This window comes from Rhinoderma darwinii, chromosome 1 (assembly GCF_050947455.1).
Source record: "Rhinoderma darwinii isolate aRhiDar2 chromosome 1, aRhiDar2.hap1, whole genome shotgun sequence".
In the NCBI taxonomy this organism is placed as follows: Eukaryota; Metazoa; Chordata; class Amphibia; order Anura; family Rhinodermatidae; genus Rhinoderma; species Rhinoderma darwinii.
In genome coordinates this window covers 373,942,114-373,962,906 of record NC_134687.1, presented here as the reverse complement: position 1 = coordinate 373,962,906, position 20,793 = coordinate 373,942,114, and the positions used below count along the sequence as shown (strand labels likewise).

The following is a 20,793-nucleotide window of genomic DNA, read 5'->3' as shown; positions in this document are numbered from 1 at the left end:
AAGTAGGCTAGCTGGTGCTGACAGTTCTCATTATTAACTCTGATTAACTCTTGTGTATCTTTTTTTTTTTCCTCTGACTTTAATTAGAATATATTACACCCCCCTCTCTTCCTTTTCTGAGTGCACGGGGTGAAAAAAAAAACAAACTTAAAATAACTAAATAAATAACTAGGTCAATAAATCGTGGTTTCAGTCAGAAAAAAATTTGTCTTGGTTATCAAATAAACACTTCATCAATTTTTCCCAGACTTTTCTCTGAACTCCCTCCCTCTGATAGATATGTAGCCATTCTAATGTAGTCAAAAACTTGAACAGATTTACTTTTGTGTATCTTAATACTCCCTGCAGTTAATAAACACATGTGAACATGCCTTACTCAGAGACATACAGTGTCCAGACAGAGACATACAGTACTGCATAGCGTGACCAATTAATGCAATACACTGCTCAGATACATAGTGCATACTACTACATTGCCCAGATAAGTGACATACAGTGCCTGCACAAAGCAAAAAAGAAGCCATATAGGAGCCATAATTTGATCACCTAGAGTTAAATGGTCCTGAGAGAGTGCCATACTTTGCCCATAGAGCCTTATAGTACTGATCTAGTGACATATTATGCTCACATAGTGCCACATTGTCCCCAGAGCGAGTCATGTACTTTGCCAGCATAGACCGCATTGTGCGCATATAGAGCCAAAGTGTCCTCACAATGCCAAATGCTGCTCATATTGTACACAACAGTGCCCGGAGATTGCCATAGGGTGCACATAGAGCCAAATTGTATTCACATCATGCAAAAGAGTGGCCAATTTTTCCATACATTACCCAGATAGATTGTGGTATATAGTTTCCACGTAGTGTCTATAGCACCCCCCCCCCCTCTCATAGTAGAGCAGCCACAAATTACCTCCTCTTTTTCATTCATGCAATCAAATTATGTTAATAAAACTAGTACTGTCTCCCAACTGTGAGGACCTCAAGGCTGGGTTCACACGACCTATTTTCAGGCGTAAACGAGGCGTATTATGCCTCGATTTACGCCTGAAAATAGGGCTACAATACGTCGGCAAACATCTGCCCATTCATTTGAATGGGTTTGCCGACGTACTGTGCAGACGACCTGTAATTTACGCGTCGTCGTTTGACAGCTGTCAAACGATGACGCGTAAAATAACTGCCTCGGCAAAGAAGTGCAGGACACTTCTTTGCAACGTAATTTGAGTCGTTCTTCATTGAAGTCAATGAAGAGCAGCTCAAGATTACGGGCATCAATGACACCTCGCATAATGCGAGGAGGAGCTTTTACGTCTGAAACGTGGCAGCTGTTTTCTCCTGAAAACAGTCTGTCTTTTCAGACGTAAAAGACAGTTCTCGTGTGCACATACCCTTAGGACTCAGCAGCATCGGGAAGGGCAGGGTGGGGCCAATTGAGAGGCATGAAGGGGTGACCCCATAACCTTCCTCTATGACTATAAGCATCCGCAGCTTTTGATGGTTTATAAGTAACAATTACACTATAGCAAAAAACAACAACAACTCAAGTGAAAGCACTGTATGCTAAAAAAATAAAAATGCTAAATTCAACTTTTGATGAGTATATAGCCAATGTTAGTCAAAATGTAAGCTTCTCTGTAACTTTTTCTATACATGCAACCTGGAAGGGTGTCTGTAAAATGTGTAATTGGACCAGTTGTATATATACATAGTTGAAATAGTTAGGTTAGACATTTCTTTTTGGACGTACTGATGTTTAAGGGAGTTGTTCAGTATTAAAACAGATGGTCTTCTTTATTTCCTGAAACAGCGCCTTTTTCTTCCATGGGTTGTATCTGGTATTGCAGTTAATCCTCGTTCAAGCGAATGGAAAACGCAGACCATCTTTTCTAATTCCGAACAACTTGTTAAAAGACAATCAAGTATTTAAAGAAAAGTTCTGAAATACCATTGATGCACTGACATCTTAATACGTTTTATAGTGTATAGACAGCTATGGCTGTGTTCACATCACGTTACAGCCCTACGTCAAACATACAGATGTGTCCAATTTTGCCTTCGCATGAATCTGATTACACACTACAATTTCTCATGAAACCAATTCAATACAATATCGCGACATGCTAGTCAAACCATTGACAGGTTGCAATCCACATCACAACCACTGGCTGGTCACACAAAGACACATGTAGCATAGACATCTCGTGACAGAGTATTGCAAAATCATGTTTGTATTCAAAGCTGGTCATGTCACGCCACACATCTCAGGATATGTTGAGATAAGAAAAAAGGAAAGGAAAGACACATCTGTATACGTCAGGGATCTCCCGAAATATTCCTCCGACTGAGGGCTGCAACATATCTTCCTGTATAGGCATACAGTGGGATACATCGCTTATAGACTCCCATTGTTGAAAAAAAACATATACCGAGCGATGTATGTTTTTTTTTATGGTATCCATCCATATAGAAAAGATTTACAGACGCAACACTTTTTTACGGTTTCAGCAAATAAATGTTATTTTTTGTAAAAAGAAAAGTTATACAATTTTCCAATATAATTTCTGATTTCAACAGCTCTACTTGACACAGCTCTAATAACTGTACTGTAACTGTAATCAGTTCTGCGCTTTTTGTTAATCACATGACCAAGACACATTTTTATCTACCGGAAGTAAGCAATAAATGTTTCTATTGAATGAAAGCAAGCTAAGATCTTTAAAACTCATAAGGAATTGATACAAAATGCATATTGAATAATTGCATAACTTTTCGTTATACAAAGATAACATTTTTTTGCTGAAACTGGAATACCCCTTGAGGACAACAAATCCCGTTCATGGCTTTTTTTTTTTTTTTTGAGAATAAAATAATAGACAATAATTGAGTGGGGACAGGAAGCTTTCCATTTACTCCTCATATAAGAACTTCTAGTAATCTTAAAGTGAAGCTCCACCTATGTCTGCAGTTCAATGGTAAAACATTGGCTGTGGTAAATTGCAGCTTGTATACTGATGGTGGGTTTGCTGGACAAGCAATGGGAATTTATAATTTCCAAGAGCCTATCCACAGCTAAAAGGAATGACACCTATTACGAACATTATATTGAAGATGTATGTTTGAGGATACAATTTAAAGGGTATATCCGAGGACCAAAAATTGCAAAAATTGCATTGCAATAACATTTTTAAGTAAAAAGAAGTCACTTACTTATGTACTTTAATATAAAATTTGGTACTAAAACGTGCAGTTCAAACCCGGTGAATTGTTCCCGGAAGTCCTGGAGCTTTTCTAATATTGATGACGCGCCGACACGGCCCCACGTGACTGAGGGCTTGCTTCCTGTGCTGTTTGTGCGGCGTGTTATCAATGGCATGACCGCAAGGGGCTGTCACATGGCCTATTGCTGGAGTCCCAAAGCAGAGCATTTGCTAGCGCTTTGCTCGGGACTCCAGCACTGCTCCCGACACTTGGTCAGTGACTTCAGGGGATTCCTATAGCTGGAGTTCCCGAGCAGAGCATCAGCTGTTGCTCTGCCCGGGGACTCCAGCACTGCTGCCAACGTCACTGTCACTGTCCATATATGGACAGTGACGTCGGCAGCAGTACTGGAGTCCCCGGGCAGAGCAACAGCTGATGTTCTGCTCAGGAACTCCAGCGATGGGAAACCTCTGAAGTCACTGACCACATATGCTGATGCTCTGCCTGGAGACTTCAGCACTGCTGCCGACGCTAATGTCACTGTCCATATAATTTTTTTAAAAATACATTAGTAAGTGACTTCTTTTTACATAAAAATATTAATGCAATGCAATTTTTGATATTTTTGGTCCCCCGGATAACCACTTTTAACTTCCTCAAAAATATAGTAGTAGCATTAAAGAAAATATAACAGGATTTTTTACCTAAAATGACAAGATAGAACTTCTGCATTTTAACCATTTAAGTATTGTTATTTTATATATTTTGTTTCTGTTTGCTTGCAGTATGTACGTGTTTCCTTTGACACCAAGCCTGACTTACTGCTGCACCTTATGACAAAGGAGTGGCAGCTAGAACTGCCAAAGCTTCTCATATCAGTCCACGGAGGCCTCCAAAATTTTGAACTTCAGCCAAAACTGAAACAGGTCTTTGGGAAAGGCCTTATTAAAGCGGCCATGACAACAGGAGCTTGGATATTCACTGGCGGAGTCAACACTGGTACAATACATTTTTTGGGATGAATGGCTGGATGGGAAAATAATCCAAATATGAGGCTGTATTCATAAAACCCAAATATGAGGCAGCAATCCAGATATGATGGAAAGATAAAAAATCCTTTATTCACCCCTATGCAATGCTTCAGCCCAACTTTATGGGGCTCTCTCCCATAGAATTGGGCTGAAAAGTTGCATTGGGATAAAAAAAAGGATTCTTATCTTTTCATTACATCTGGATTGCTGCCTCATATTTGGATTTTATTACTACTGAGGGATACCAAGTCGTAGTCCTGGGAGGATTTGCACCCACATTCTTATTTTTGCTGTGCTGCTTTATTCTCTATGATAAAAGATAGATAGATAGATTTTCTGTTTTGGCTTGTCTTGTGCAGAAATCATGGTTCCTTAACCCCTTCCTGCATTTGACTGTACTATTACGTCCTAATTGCTGTGTTCTGTCCGCAATAGGAAGTAATAGTACATCTGTAATGGTGGGGGGGGGTAGGGAAACGGACAAGTGAGCCCTAATCTACCCGCCACTCTGTCCCTGCCTACTTGCAACGACCCGCCCTAGACGACGGGGTACAACTGGGCGGCGGTCCCTGCGCTCAGTAAGTGCATGACAAACACGACAAACAAACAAGGGAACACAAGCAAGGGAAATGGGCAGTTGCTCGCGGAAACACCGTGAGCAACAGAGTAGTGAACGAGCCGAGTCAAGCCAGGAGAGTGCGAGGTACAAAGCGAAAAGCAGAAGAGTAGTCGGTAAGCCGGGGTCTGTATGGAGCAGGATCAAAAAGTAGCAGGAGCTGTAGCTGGGCCAGGAAACCTCAAGGAAAGAATTCACAAGCACAGATGGACAGGAAGAGCAGGCTTAAATAGACCGAGGGCGGGAGCTAGCTGAGTCTGGCCAGGTTGCGATAGGCTCTCCCACTCCTAAGCCTGCCAGCCTGAGTGGAGGAAGCTGGTGTCTGTCTCAGGGATGTACACTCAGGTGTTGACTGATTAATTCTGGGAGTTAACCCTGAAGCAGTGCCTGGCAGATCCTTTACAACATCAGCAGCTGGTGCAGACATCCCACCTCAACGTCCGGGATTAAAGATAACCCCAGCAGTTTACCTCTTAGAAGCAGCAGCGAATAGCAACCGCAGCATTTGAGTGGTCCGACAGAGGGGGCACTCAATTGCGGTGAGCTGATGGGTTGCTATGACAGGCTAAAAAAGTTGTATTATAGTGCAAAAGTGATTGGAAAAAAAATTAAAAAATAAGAAAAAAAATAAATATATATATATATATATATATATATATATATATATATGTATATATATATATATATATATATGTATATATACATAAATGAATAAAAGAAATTAGAGCAGCACCAAGATATATAAATGGCCAATGGTGGGTGCAGAGCCCATGACTCGCAGCCTGCAAGCCTTAGGTATACAATAATAGAAAATAGGCAGCACTCCAAAAAAATAAGTGAAAAAAGTTTTGATTTTATTAGCCCACGAGCTATATCTACTAGTCCTTCTCAATGAATTATAATATCATCAAAAGTTTATTTATTTCAGTAATTCAATTCAAAAAGTGAAACTCATATATTATATAGATTAATTACACACAGAGTGATCTATTTTCTTTTTTTTTTTTCTTTTAATGTTGATGATTATGGTAACAGTTAATGAAAACCCAAAATTTAGTGTCTCAGAAAATTAGAATATTATATAAATCCAATTTCAAAAATGATTTTTAATACTGAAATGTTGGCCTACTGAAAAGTATGTACATTATATGCCCTCAATACTTGGTCGGGGCTCCGTTTGCATGAATTACTGCATCAATGCGGCGTGGCATGGAGGCGATCAGCCTGTGGCACTGCTGAGGTGTTATGGACACCAGGTTGCTTTGATAGCGGCCTTCAGCTCGTCTGCATTGTTGGGTCTGGTGTCTCTCATCTTCCTCTTGATACTGTGGTTAGTAAACCAGGATTGGTACTTTTGGCAGTCTGGGCAGGTGCCAAGTCCTGCTGGAAAATGAAATCAGCATCTCCATAAAGCTTGTCAGCAGAAGGAAGCATGAAGTGCTCTAAAATTTCCTGGTAGACGGCTGCGCTGACTCTTGACTTGATATAACACAGTGGACCAACACCAGCAGATGACCTGGCTCCCCAAACCATCACTGCCTGTGGAAACATCACACTGGACCGCAAGCAACTTGGATTGATGTCTCTCCACTATTCCTCTGGACTCTGGGACCTTGATTTCCAAATCAAATGCTAAATTTAATTTCATCTGAAAACAGGACTTTGGACCACTGAGCAACAGTGTTGGTCCACTGTGTTATAGCAAGTCCAGAGTCAGCGCAGTCGTCTACCAGGACATTTTCGAGCACTTCATGCTTCCCTCTGCTGACAAGCTTTATGGAGATGCTGATTTCATTTTCCAGCAGGACTTGGAAAAGGTGGAATTGCTTTTTTTTCCTACCACCACACAAAAATTATAAAAGTTAATCAATATGTGCACCAAAACAGTGCCTTACGACGACTTATTCTGCTAAACACAAGCTCTCTTAAATCTACATTGATGGAAAAATATAATGTTCTGGCTCTTGGACTGCGGCAACATAAAAAGTGCTTTTATTGTTCAAAAGTAGTCAAACATAAGTAAAAATTGAAAATATTTAGTACCGCCATAATTGTACCGACCAGTAGAAAAAAAGTTACCATGTTATTTAAGCTAAACGTTTAACAGCGTAAATTAAAAAGGAAAACAACAACGGAAATTGCTGTTTTTTACATTACCCCCTAAAGAAAGTAAGTAAAAGGTAATAAATAGGTTAGTCATCTGGGAGGAGGCAAATATTTTTCCGCAGTGCAATATACAGTATCCACTGTATATTGTCATAGGTCAAGATATAAATGAACAAGCTAGACCACATGTATGACCTTACCGTTATTTTGCACATCACAGTTCAGTAATTCTGTATGAGATATTTTAGATTTTTACTTGTTGAAATTCAACCTGCAATGTCAGACTCATGTCAGGTAGTCTCAGATGAGATCTACTTGAGCTATTTTCTCTGCTTGCTAATCTGGAAACGAAGATATACAACAGAAGACAGATACATTATCAAGGGAGTAGTAGTCTGTACTGTTATTCCTAATAGCAAAATAAACTTTTCTGCTCAGGGATATTTTCCAAGACGGAGATGATGATAAATTTATAAAAAAAAAATATGGTTTTACTCATTTTTGACAATTTAAAGAAAAACTTCACTGAGAACTTTGTTCTTGATTTATTTTATAAAAAGCAAAGATGAGTGACTTTATCGTGTAAAAATAATACAATGTAAAATAAAAACAGTGCATATAGTGTAGAAATAATACCAACATAATGTGCATAATTGTGCTATAATTCTACCCAATGTACAGTGTAGAAATAATAATACCATATAGAACTAAAATAATAGCACCATACAGCGCATATACACAAACACTTGTAACATACAAGCACACACAAACGTGTATTCACTGCATAGATAAGCACAAACATTGAATACATACATGTATATATGCATAGGCACTGCATATAGCTACCCCTACACTCATTACATACATGTAGACACACATGTTTGCACATACAGACATATGCATGCTCACTACATGAAGGCGCACAAACGTATGTACATAGACACATGCTTACTAAATATATGCGTGTACACACTCAGTACATATATTTATGCACATATAGACATTCACGATACACAGGAATAAACATGTACACACTCAATGCCTAATACGCCCACATTAGAACAGCCTTACTACATACATGCACATATACACTTACACATGCGTTTATTGTGCCCTCGAACCTATCTCTTCCGATCATTCTGTAAAGAGAGGAAGTGCTGAAAGAAGGCAACAGCAACAGGGAGTGGTATTTGAGTTACATAGTTAGTACGGATGAAAAAAGACACATGTCCATCAAGTTCAACCAAGGGATGGGAAAAGGGAAGGTAAAAATTTCTACACATAGGAGCTTATATTTTTTTGTTCTAGGAAATTATCTAAGCCTTTTTTAAAGCCATCTACTGTCCCTGCTGTGACCAGCTCCTGCGGTAGACTATCCCATAGATTCACAGTTCTCACAGTAAAGAAGGCTTGTCGCCTCTGCAGATTGAACCTTTTTTTTTCTCCAGATGAAGGGAGTGCCCCCTTGTTTTTTGAGGGGGTTTTACATGGAACAGGATTTCACCATTCATTCATTTTGTATGTGCCATTAATATATTTATATAAGTTAATCATGTCCCCGCTTAGTCGTCTCTTTTCAAGGCTAAATAGGTTTAATTATTTTAATCTTCTCATAACTTAGATTCTCCATCCCCCTTATTAGTTTAAACCATACAAAAAAGAACTAGAGCATGTAGCCAAAAGTATATAAGAATATAACAATTTTATTACACAAATACGACAAACACTGTATTAAAAAACATATAAAGACAAGACTCCAGTAAAGTTTATGGAGCGAAACATGGGGGGTCTCTGTGGTAGAGCGAACATTGGTTCATACAACTTCCTTTGCGCTATGGGTAAGGCTGCCTTTTGATTGATATTTGCATGCACTGACACTTTCTCTTGTTCCCCCTTTCACTAGTCGAAAATGTTTACAGGGTATTAGATGTAATCAGTATGGAACCCCTTTGGGTCTGAAATAGTTTTTGCAGTTATTTAGTACAGCTTTTCTATTTTTACATGTTATCCAGCAATTTCAATGTTTCGCTCCATAAACTTTACTAGAGTCTTGTCTTTATATGTTTTTTTAATACAGTGTTTGTCGTATTTGTGTAATAAAATTGTTATATTCTTATATACATTTGGCTACATGCTCTAGTTCTTTTTTGTATGGTTTATATAGTTATGGAGCTGCCTGCAGGGTAAATCATGGGGGGATGTTGGTATAATAAACATTACCCAGCCCTTAACATAACTGCTTTTGGCGTTTATATATTGATTACCCCTTATTAGTTTAGTTGCTCTTTGTATTTTTTCCAACTCCAGGGTATCCGTTCTATGAACTGGAGCCCAGAACTGAACTGCATATTCTAAATGAGGCCTCACTAATGCTTTGTACAGTGGTAATATCATATCCCTGTCCGGCGAGTCCATGCCTCCTTTTAATACATGACAATATCTTCCTGGCCTTAGAAACAGCTGATTGACATTGCATGTGGTTATTTAGTTTATGATCTACATTTACTCCCAGATCCTTCTCAACAAGTGAATCCCCCAGTGTAGCTCCCCCTAGGAAATATGATGCATTCAGGTTGTTCGTACCCAGGTGCATAACTTTACATTTATCTACATTAAACCTCATTTGCCAAGTGGATGTCCAAACACTTAGGGCATGCCCCCACGTGGCGTATTTCCTCCGCAACTGTCCGCATCAATGCCGCACAGAATCTGCGTTGCAGATTCTGTGGCGGATCTGCCCAAAATGTGCAGTAAATTGATGCGGACTGGCCGTTGCGTATTGAGATGAAAGTACTTCCCTTCTCTCTATCAGTGCAGGATAGAGAGAAGGGACAGCACTTTCCCTAGTAAAAGTAAAAGAAATTCATACTTACCGGCCGTTGTCTTGGTGACGCGTCCCTCTTTCGGCATCCAGCCCGACCTCCCTGGATGACGCGGCAGTCCATGTGACCGCTGCAGCCTGTGATTGGCTGCAGCCGTCACTTAGACTGAAACGTCATCCTGGGAAGCCGGACTGTAGGAAGAAGCAGGGAGTTCTCGGTAAGTATGAACTTCTATTTTTTTTACAGGTTGCTGTATATTGTGATCGGTAGTCACTGTCCAGGGTGCTGAAACAGTTACTGCCGATCGCTTAACTCTTGCAGCACCATGGACAGTGACTATTTACTGACGTCGCCTAGCAACGCTCCCGTAATTACGGGTGCACACACGTAGTCACCCGTAATTATGGGAGCCCCATTGACTTCCTCAATCTGGCTGTAGACCTAGAAATACACATAGGTCCAGCCAGAATGAAGAAATGTCATGTTAAAAAACCAATACGCTCCGCAGCACACATAACCATGTACATGACATCTGCGGACTTTATTGCAGAATTTTGAATCTCCATTGAAGTCAATGGAGAACTTCCGCAATGAGTCCGCAACCAGTCCGCCACAGGTCCGCAACATCCATTGTATGCTGCGGACACCAAATTCCGCACCGCAGGCTCTGCTCTGCAGCGGAATTTTCTGCATTGTCTAAACGAACCCTACTAAAAAGAAGTGGAAGGCAATGGAGAAACGGGTCCACTGCGGATTAACGCTGCGGAGTGTCCGCAGCGGAATTCCAGAGCAATTCCGCCACGTGGGGCTTTGCCCTTAATGTGTCCAAATCAGCTTGTAATTTACGAACATCTTCCATAGACTGAACATTACTACATAGCTTGGTGTCATCTGCAAAAATAGAAATAGTGCTATTAATCCCATCCTCTATATCATTAATAAATAAGTTGAATAATAGTGGTCCCAGCACTGAACCCTGCGGTACACCACTTATAACCGGGGACCATTCAGAGTAGGAATCATTTACCACAACTCTCTGGATACGGTCCTTGAGCCAATTCTCAATCCAATTACAAACTATACTTTCTAAACCTATAGTCCTTAATTTACCCATTAGACGTCTATGAGGGACAGTGTCAAATGCCTTTGCAAAGTCCAAAAACACTATATCCACAGCGGCCCCTCTGTCTAGGCTTCTGCTCACCTCTTCATAAAAACAAATCAGGTTCGTTTGACAACTTCTGTCCTTAGTAAAACCATGCTGGTTGTCACTTATAATACTTTTTATTGTCACATAATCCTGTATATAGTCCCTCAATAGCCCCTCAAACATTTTCCCCACGATGGATGTTAATCTTACTGGTCTATAATTACCCGGGGAAGACCTAGAACCCTTTTTGAAAATAGGCACCACATTTGCCCTGCGCCAGTCCCTTGGCACTATACCAGTCACTAGAGAATCTCTGATTATGAAAAGGGGGACAGAAATAACTGAACTAAGCTCCTTAAGAACTCTATGGTGTAACCCATCTGGTCCCGGGGCCTTGTGTACATTTATTTTATTTAACTTAGCTTGGACCATATCTACATTCATCCAATTCAGTATATCAACGGATATATTAACAGCACTGGCACCGGCTACATCAGCTGCTCTTTCTTCTGTTGTATATACAGAGATAAAGAACCCATAAACTAATATATGAAGTGCATCTGATGGACAGTTGTTCAGAAGTCTAGCAGCAGCAATTTATGAATGGTGCAGGGTATCATAAAAGTTGGCATTCGGGCTGTACTAGTTTAGCAATCTGTAAGAATTTGCGGCATGTGACTGCAAGACATATATAATACAAAAAAATGATACTATACAGGTGTGAAAGGTTGATGAAAGTTGACATCTAAATGCTTGTTTTTATTATGTTTCATGTGTCCTACAACTTTTCAGGTGTCATACGCCATGTAGGGGATGCTTTGAAAGACCATGCATCCAAGTCAAGAGGGAAGATCTGCACAATCGGTATTGCCCCCTGGGGAATAGTAGAGAACCAAGAGGACCTCATTGGCAAAGACGTAAGTAATTTCTACTACTGTGATTACTAAACTCAATGGTTGTACAACAAATGGCGGCGTCCTTAGACATTGTATCAAGAGTCCAACTTATATGGATGAAATGCAATAGTTCAATCACTATAACTATTGATTCAAGTAAAATGTATTTTTAAATGTGAATATTGTCGACACTATTAAATATTCTAACTATTACTATTAATACTATTATAAATGTATTATATATTTGTTTTTCTGGGCTTTCTTCTAGCAATGAGAGAGAAAGATAATTTCGGTGGTTTCGTTTTGTTTTCACAGTTCCCTAAGTTATTGCAAGATGGGACTTATCAATGTCCTTATCAATAAGATTGCCTTTGTGTCAGCAGTAGTTACTTCCCTGGGTATGGATTAACATTAAATCCAAACAGATTTATTCCAAGCTCTATCTGTCTTCGATCTAATCTCGCTTCATTAAACAATATAATACAACATTTGGCAATATTGTAGTGGGAAATTTTACAATTTGGTGGTAAAATATCAATATCTATGCGACTAAATCATTTACAGCAATATACGTAGTCTGCATCTATTTCTGCACTTAACACAAATAATAACAATATGATTTAATAAGAGGGCACAGATTTACAATAACACTTCTGGAACAGTTCATGCTGTTTTAACCATGGTTTAGCGTTCTGCATATTATTATTACTCTAATTTTTAGTACACATTCGAAAAAGAACATAGACCTTTTGAAAATACTAAATCCCTCAATCTATAATTATAAATATGCTTTGCAGTAAAGAAAAGGAGAATAAGAACATTGTAAATGTTATTAATTTTAAAACAAGTGATTCATCTCCCAGTGCAATGCAATAGCAATACATACACCGTTCAGCCGTAACATGAATTAAAGGGGTTGTCCAGTTTTTATTTATTTATTTAATTTATTTATTTAGAGAATAGGACATCATACAGTTTTCTAATATACATGTATTTTAAATTCTTCTCAAATACCTTTCATATATCAGTGGCTCTGTCTAAAAAATAATAAATGGTACATATAGCCCACATTAGTCCTGTGTAATGCATCCATGCGCTAACCTAATGGAGTAAACGTGGCATCAGTCATGTGACCCACCACCCACACATCATGTGACCCTGGTATTTTGTTAACATTGTCCAGGTATCTAACAGGTGAAAAGAGACAGGTAGCTAGAGACAGGCAGCCATTTTATACATCATCTAGAGACAGACAGCTATGTTATATAAGTAAATACATGCACAGTAAAAGTTGTTCATTATTATTCCAGCATTAATCCTATTCACTTAGCCTGTAGATGTGTCCTCTATGTTGTCCCATGTAACCCTGTTGCTAACTGAATGACAGTGGTCACATGATCTGTGTGGGGGTCACATGATTGATGCCATCTTTAGTCCTATTCAGTTGGCCATTGGATTTTTTACACAGGACTAATCTGGGTTATGCCATTCTACTGTGAAGAGACATGGTCCATCTCACTGTTATAGGAAATGTTTTTGAGCAGCATTTCTAATACATGTATATTAGAAGACTGTATGATTTCCTACTCTATAAATTAATAACTAAAATTAAAAGGGGACGACCCCGTTAAAACCACTGACTGGTGACGTGAATGACATTGATTATCTTGTTTCATTTGCGCCTGTAAAGGGGTGGGATATATTAGGCAGCAAGTGAACAGTCAGTCCTTTAAAGTTGATGTGTTGAAAGCAGGATCTGAATGAATTTGACAGGGACCAAATTGTGATGGCTAGACGTCTGGGTCAGAGAATCTCCAAAACGAAGGGTCTTGTGGGGTGTTTGTGGTTTACAGTGGTTAGTACCTACCAAAAGTGGTCCAAGGAAGGACAACTGGTGAACTGGGAACAGGGTCATGGGTGACCAAGAATCTTTTATGCACATGGGAAGAAAAGGCTAGCCCATCTGGTACGATCCCCTAGAGCTACTGCGGCACAAATTGCTGAAAAAGTTAATGCTAGCTATGATAGAGTGGTGTCAGTGCATCGCAGCTTTTTTGCGTTTGGGGTTGCGCAGTCGGAGACCACTCAGAGTGCCCATGCTGACCCCTGTCCACTGCCAAAAGCACCTACAATCAGCACGTGTGCATCAGAACTGGTCCATGAAGCAATGAAAGATGGTGACCTGGTCTGATGAATAATGTTTCCTTTTAAATCATGTGGACGGTCGGGTGCGTGTGCGTCACTTATCTGGGAAAGAGATGGCACCAGGATTCACTATGGGAAGAAGGCAAGCCAGCGGAGGCAGTGTGATGCCTTGGGCAGGTTGCTAGGAAACCTTGGATTTTTTAATTCATGTGGATATTACTTTAACCCACACTACCTACCTAAATATTGTTGCAGACAAAGTACACCCCTTCATGGCAAGGTTGTTCCCTAATGGCAGTGGCCACTTTCAGCAGAATAATCTGCCCTCCCACACGGCAAAAATTGTTCTGGAATGGTTTGAATAACATGACAAAGCGTTCAAGATGTTGACGGCCTCCAAATTCTCCAGATTTCAATTAGATCAAGCGTCTGAGGGATGTGCAGGTAAAACAAGTCCTATTTGGTCCGATGGAGGCCCCACCTCGCAGTTGACAGGACTTTAAGGATCTGTTGATAACATCTTGGTGCCAGACAACACAGGACACCTTCAGAGGTCTTGTGAAATCCATGTCTCGATTGGCCAGAGCTCTTTTGGTGGCACAAGGGGGATCTACACAATAATAGGTCGATGTTTTTAATGTTATGGCTGAAATGTGTATATAAATATAATATGTATGAATTAATATAGCTGTGAAATAAATAAATATGAATTAATATATCTGAAATACATTTTGCAATGTTTTTTTCTGAAATTGTGCGTGGGGTGGAGGTGCAATGTATATCACCGAATTGATTAAAATATAATTCCCTAATGTCTTGTCATTTGACAAATCACTTCTACTCCAAGGAGAAGGAACTCTAGCCTTAAGCTGCACACTCTATAGTATTGTGAGAATTTACATTTCTCTGTTTCTGAAGCCTGTCATTTAGTTATGGGCTGTTTTAAGGATGTCTATCTTCTGCATGTAGAAGACTATAGAATTTATTCAGCCAGGAGTAGACTGATAGTTATCCAGGTCCCTGAGCCTCCCTCTATGACGTCCACATGTCCTAAGAGGGAATATGGACTGTGTTTTTCTTTATTAACCAACCTTCTTAACAACTGTATATTTAGCTGACCATAGATGTAAAGATTCTCCCCAATGTATTTGCATTGCCCTACATGTACTGATAATAAAGTTCATGCTAAAACCATTGCTACTGACTACAAAGCATAAACAATAAGCGTTCCCACCTATTGTTTTAGTACCATAGACATAACAATAAGCGTTAACAATTGTATTATTAAAAATATTTTTATTTCTATGGCCAGCTTTAACCATATGATTTTTGCAGCTTAAGGAAGACATGCTTAGTGACAACTTCTTTTATTTTGCATTTACTCTATAGGTGGTTCGCCCATATCAGACCATGTCTAATCCCATGAGTAAATTAACGGTATTAAACAGTATGCACTCACACTTTATTCTGGCTGACAATGGGACAACTGGCAAATATGGAGCAGAAGTCAAACTACGACGGCAACTGGAAAAACACATCTCCCTCCAGAAAATTAATACAAGTAAGTAACTTTGTTGTCTATATTATACCCTTTTACCTCATGGGAAAATCTATTTATTTACCCATGGACTACAACTCCATATTAGATAGAGAGACTTTTAAAATACAATATAGCATGTGTAACCTTGTTTGTTTAGTTACCAATATTCAGCATCGTACAGAGGAAGACCTTAGGCAAAAAAGGGCCCATCCAGAAGGTTAAGGCCAGCAGACACCATCCCTAGAAGTACCGTAGGGAGCCCAGAGCTTGTTCACGACCTCCCCTTCCCATTCTTTACAGGAAAGCAGGGTTGTATTATTCTCAGACCCTTCATTGGTGTGCCTGTTGAGAGGGAGCCCCCTCTTAATGCCCTTTAACCATAGGCTTCATCCTTCTTTTTTGTTGTTTTCCAGTAAATAGTCGTGTTCTTCTAAAGTCAAAAGGAATTAAAGGAGTCGTCCAGTTTAACAATAACAGTTTTTTATACCCTATGGGAATTCTGAGTTAATAGAGGAGTGGGGCTTTATCAAGGTACTCATCTCTTGGGCAGAGAGGAGAGAGGTTGCAAAGTGTGTCTCTAGATCTGGAGGACCTGACCTGTGCATATTACACAGACATTCCTTTGATTTGACTGAGCACTGTGTAATGCTTCATTTCCCCTGTTGTGGCACTGCAGGGAAATTGAACAAGTACTGCCAGATTTCCCTACAGTTGATCACTGGGGACCCTAGTAGGGGGACACTTTGAGATCAGCTTATTATCAAAGGACCCTTCTAACAAGTAGAGATAGTCCAAAGTTGAGACCACTTTAACATATGCTTCTTTAAATTGGCTATAATGAATGTGAGTTTGGTAGACAATGTCTTTCATGTCTGGTTGAACTAGATCTTATATGACTGACTGGTTTTCAATCTTACATATAAAAAAAAAACATTTTGTAAACCTGGTAATAATGACAAAAATACTATTGATTATTTAGAATTGCAGAGATCCCACTTCTGCGGTGAGGCACAGTTACAGTAAGTGATTTGTGTCTGACCTCTTTTTGTTCCTCCTCTTTTATTTTGTACCCAGAGATTGATTAAGGCATTATTATCCCTGCAGCTATGAACCTAGCTAGGAAGACTAGGGCTTTAATAGAGACTTATTAAAAAAGAGGAGTCATTTATTTTCCTTTAACTGTGCTGCATTATGCCGTTTAGGAATTGGGAATAGGGCCTGTTCACATCAGCGTCGGCCTTCCGTTCATGGGTTCCGTTTGACCTTTCCGTCAGAGAAACCCATGAACGGAAAACTAAACGGAAACCATAGATTCCGTTTGCATTACCATTGATTTCAATAGAAATGCTTCATTTGCAATTGGTTTCCGTTTGTTTCCGTTCCATAAGGTTTCTGTTTTTTTTAACGGAAACAATAGCGCAGTTGACTACACTATTGTTTCCGCTAAAAAAATGGAAACTTTACGGAATCTTTTCCCTAACCTTTACAGCACTCAGACATCTCCCTCCAGCAAGAATTATTCTAGTGGTTTACTTACCATAAGGGCTCATGAACCCAGCAGAGCCATGTGTAGAGAGACAGTATGGATATGCAGGGAATCCATGCCATTCTGTACTATAGAGCTATAGGGTGCTAAGGGAGAATACTTTCTCACAAGAGGAAATCTATCCGGGTTTGTCCCTGCTTATGTTGCTAGAAAATGGCCCAAACATATAGATGCACTGGCTAGCATCAGAGCAAATGTAAGGTCGGCTACATTCACCAATTATCAAATGCAGTGAGAAGTTCTCTTCCTACTGGAATTTCCCCTTAAATACAAGACCCAAATATTGTGTCAGTAATGGATGAACCAGGCAGAAGATTGTACTTACTGTATTTAAAGAAAACGTATGGATGCAAAGCTCAGATATGGAAATAAATATTGGATTTGGCACCACCAAGCGGCCATGTTATACATTTCTGTGTTTGTATTCCTCTTGAAACAACAAGGCTATGTTCACACGCAGTGGTTTCAGACGTAATTCAGGCGTTTTAAGCCTCGAATTACACCTGAAAAAACTCCCCTAATACGACCAAAAAACATCTGCCCATTGCTTTCAATGGGAATTACGATGCTCTGTTCCCACGAACCTTTAGACTGGGTTCACACACCCTATTTACGGACGTAATTCGGGCGTTTTAACCTCGAATTACGTCCAAAATTACGGCACCAAAGCGTCGGCAAACATCTGCCCATTCATTTGAATGGGCATTACGATGTTCTGTGCCGACGGTCATTTTTTTTACGCGCTGCAGAAGTGCCTGTCATTTCTTGAAACGTAATTGGAGCCGTTTTCCATTGACACCATGGAAAAACAGCTCCAATTACGTCCGTAATGGACGCAGCGAAAAGCGCCTGCAACATGCCATTACGTCTGAAATTCCGGAGCTGTTTTCTCCTGAAAACAGCTCCGTAATTTCAGCCGTAACGGAGGCTGCCGCGTGAACATACCCTTATTCTTCCTGGAGATATATAAATAAGGGTATGTGCACACATAGAGTCAAAAACGTCTGAAAATACGGAGCTGTTTTCAAGGGAAAATAGCCCCTGATTTTCAGACGTTTTTTGAGCAACTCGCGTTTTTCACGGCGTTTTTCGCGGCGTTTTCTACGACCTGTTTTCATTGGAGCCTATGAGAAAACGGCTCCAAAAACGTCCCAAGAAGTGTCCTGCACTTGACGAGGCTGTAATTTTACGAGCCGTCTTTTGACAGCGACGCGTAAAATGACAGGTCGTCGGCACAGCACATTGGCAAACCCATTGAAATGAATGGGCAGATGTTTGCCGACGTATTGGAGCCGTTTTTTCAGACGTAATTTGAGGCGTAAAACGCCTCCATTACATCTGAAAATAGGTTGTGTGAACCCAGCCTAAATTGAAAACTGGGCATTGCCATTCCTCTTGTCAAAAATGTGTGGCCCTACACAGTCTGATACTGATTAGACAGTGTCAATGTGTAAGGACACGCCGCATTAAGGGGAGATTCACACGAACGTTGCGTTTTTGCGCGCGCAAACAACGCAGCGTTTTGCGAGCGCAAAAACCATTTGACAGCTGCGTGTGTCATGCGTGTCTGATGCGCGGCTGCGTGATTTTCGCGCAGCCGGCATCATAGAGATGAGGCTTGTCAACGCCCGTCACTGTCCAAGGTGCTGAAAGAGCTAAATCTTTCAGCACCCTCGACAGTGAATGCCGAACACAACAGCGAAAAACCTGTAAAAAAAAAAGATAAAGTTCCTACTTACCGAGAACTTCCCGGCCGTTGCCTTGGTGACGCGTCCTTGGTGACGCGTCCTTGGTGACGCGCCTCTCTTGACATCGGGCCCCACCTCCCTGGATGACGCAGCAGTCCAAGTGACCGCTGCAGCCTGTGATTGGCTGCAGCCTGTGCTTGGCCTGTGATTGGCTGGAGCTGTCACTTGAACTGAAGTGTCATCCCGGGAGGTCGGACTGCAGGAAGGAGACAGGAGTAATCGGTAAGTTAGAACTTCGGTTTTTTTTTACAGGTTAATGTATTTTGGGATCGCAAGTCACTGTCCATGGTGCTGAAACAGTTTAACTCTTTCAGCACCATGGACAGTGACTATCTCCTGACGTCGCGTACCGATAATTTTTTTGCCGGGATCGGCCAAAACGAGTTTGGCCGAACCCGGTGAAGTTCGGTACGCTTGTCCGGCTTCGCTCATCGCAAAGACACTCCGTTTGGATGTTCAGAAACAGAAAAGCACGTGGTGCTTTTCGGTTTTCATTCATCCTTTTCACTGCTGTTGCGCGAATCACGCTCGTCCCACGGAAGTGCTTCCGTGTGGTGCGCGTGATTTTCACGCACCCATTGACTTCAATGGGTGCGTGATGCGCGAAATACGCAGAGTTATTGAACCTGTCGCGCATTTTGCGCAGCAGACAAACGCTGCGCAAAAAGCACGGACTGTCTGTACTGCCCCATAGACTTGTATTGGTCCATGCGTGCCGCGTGAAAACCACGCGGCCCGCACGGACCGAATACACGCTCGTGTGAATCCCCCCTAACAAGGAGAGTGGTAACACCCAGTTATACATTTATTCATATATTTTCAAGAGGAACAACAGAGGAACAACATAATGCAGAGATCTAAGAAAAAATGTTCCAAAACTGTATTTTTATAGGGAATACAAATATTTACTAAAACAGACATGTGAGGAGAGATGACAGGTCTTTAACCCCTTAGTCACCAGCCTATTTTAGGCCTTAATGACCAAACAATTTTTTAAAGTTTTTCCTTCGTCGCATTCAAAGAGCTATAATTTTTTTCTTTTTGCGTCGACAAGGACTTTTGCGAGACAAGTTGTATTTTTTGATAGCACCATTTTGGGGTACATAGAATTTATTGATTAACTTTTATTAACTTTTTTTGGGGGGAATAGAAAAAAAAACCGAGCAAATTTGCCACACTTTTTTGCGTCCTAAATTTACACCGTTTACCGTGTGGTATAAATAACATAATAACTTTATTCAGCGGGACAGTACGATTGTGGTGATAACAAATTTCTATAGCTTTTTTTATGTTTTACTACTTTTACACAGTAAAAATATTTATTTTTTTCAAAATTATTTGTTTTTGTCGCCATATTTTAAGAGCCATAACTTTTTCATTTTTCCACCGAAGCAGTTGTATGAGGGTTGTTGTTTTTTATTGGTACCATTTTGCAGTACTTGCGACTTTTTGATCACTTTTTATCCAATCTTTCGAAGGCATGATGAACAGAAAACAGAAATTCTGGCATTGTTTTTCATTGGGTTAAGTAATGTAATAGCTTTATAGTTGGGGTCATTACGGATGTGGCGATACCAAATATGTGGAGTCTATGGAGTCTATGGAGGGATGCGTGATGCGTGAAAAGAACGGACATGTCCTATTTTCCCACTGACCCTTCACGCGGTCCATTGAAGCAACGGCTATGTGAATGGCCACATTGAATAGCATAGGTCCGTGGGACGGCCGCTGTTTCAACGGCCGTCCCACGGACGCTTAACACGTTCGTGTGATTCAGGCCTAACTTTTTTTTAGCCCCACTAGGGGACTTTACTATGCGATCATTTGATAAATTTTATAGCACACTGCAATACTTCTATATTGCAGTGTATTATTGCCTGTTAATGTAAAATTGACAGGCATTCACTAGAGGCATCGCGGGTGTGCTAGTGGGGTGAGAGAGGGAGCCTCCTCCCTCTATAAACACTCAGATGCGGCATGTTTGACCATCAGT

General features: G+C 40.4%; 1 protein-coding gene across 3 annotated transcripts in view; it reads left to right on the top strand.

Annotated features, from left to right (window-relative positions):
- Nucleotides 1-20,793, top strand: part of TRPM3 (transient receptor potential cation channel subfamily M member 3) — a 480,072-nt gene that overhangs the window by 217,089 nt on the left and 242,190 nt on the right. For all 3 annotated transcript variants that reach the window (XM_075828007.1, XM_075827994.1, XM_075827999.1), the window contains exons 4-6: nt 3,986-4,199; nt 11,718-11,842; nt 15,356-15,527. In XM_075828007.1, coding sequence (XP_075684122.1) covers nt 3,986-4,199; nt 11,718-11,842; nt 15,356-15,527 — 511 coding nt within the window. The remainder of the gene's footprint in view (nt 1-3,985; nt 4,200-11,717; nt 11,843-15,355; nt 15,528-20,793) is intronic.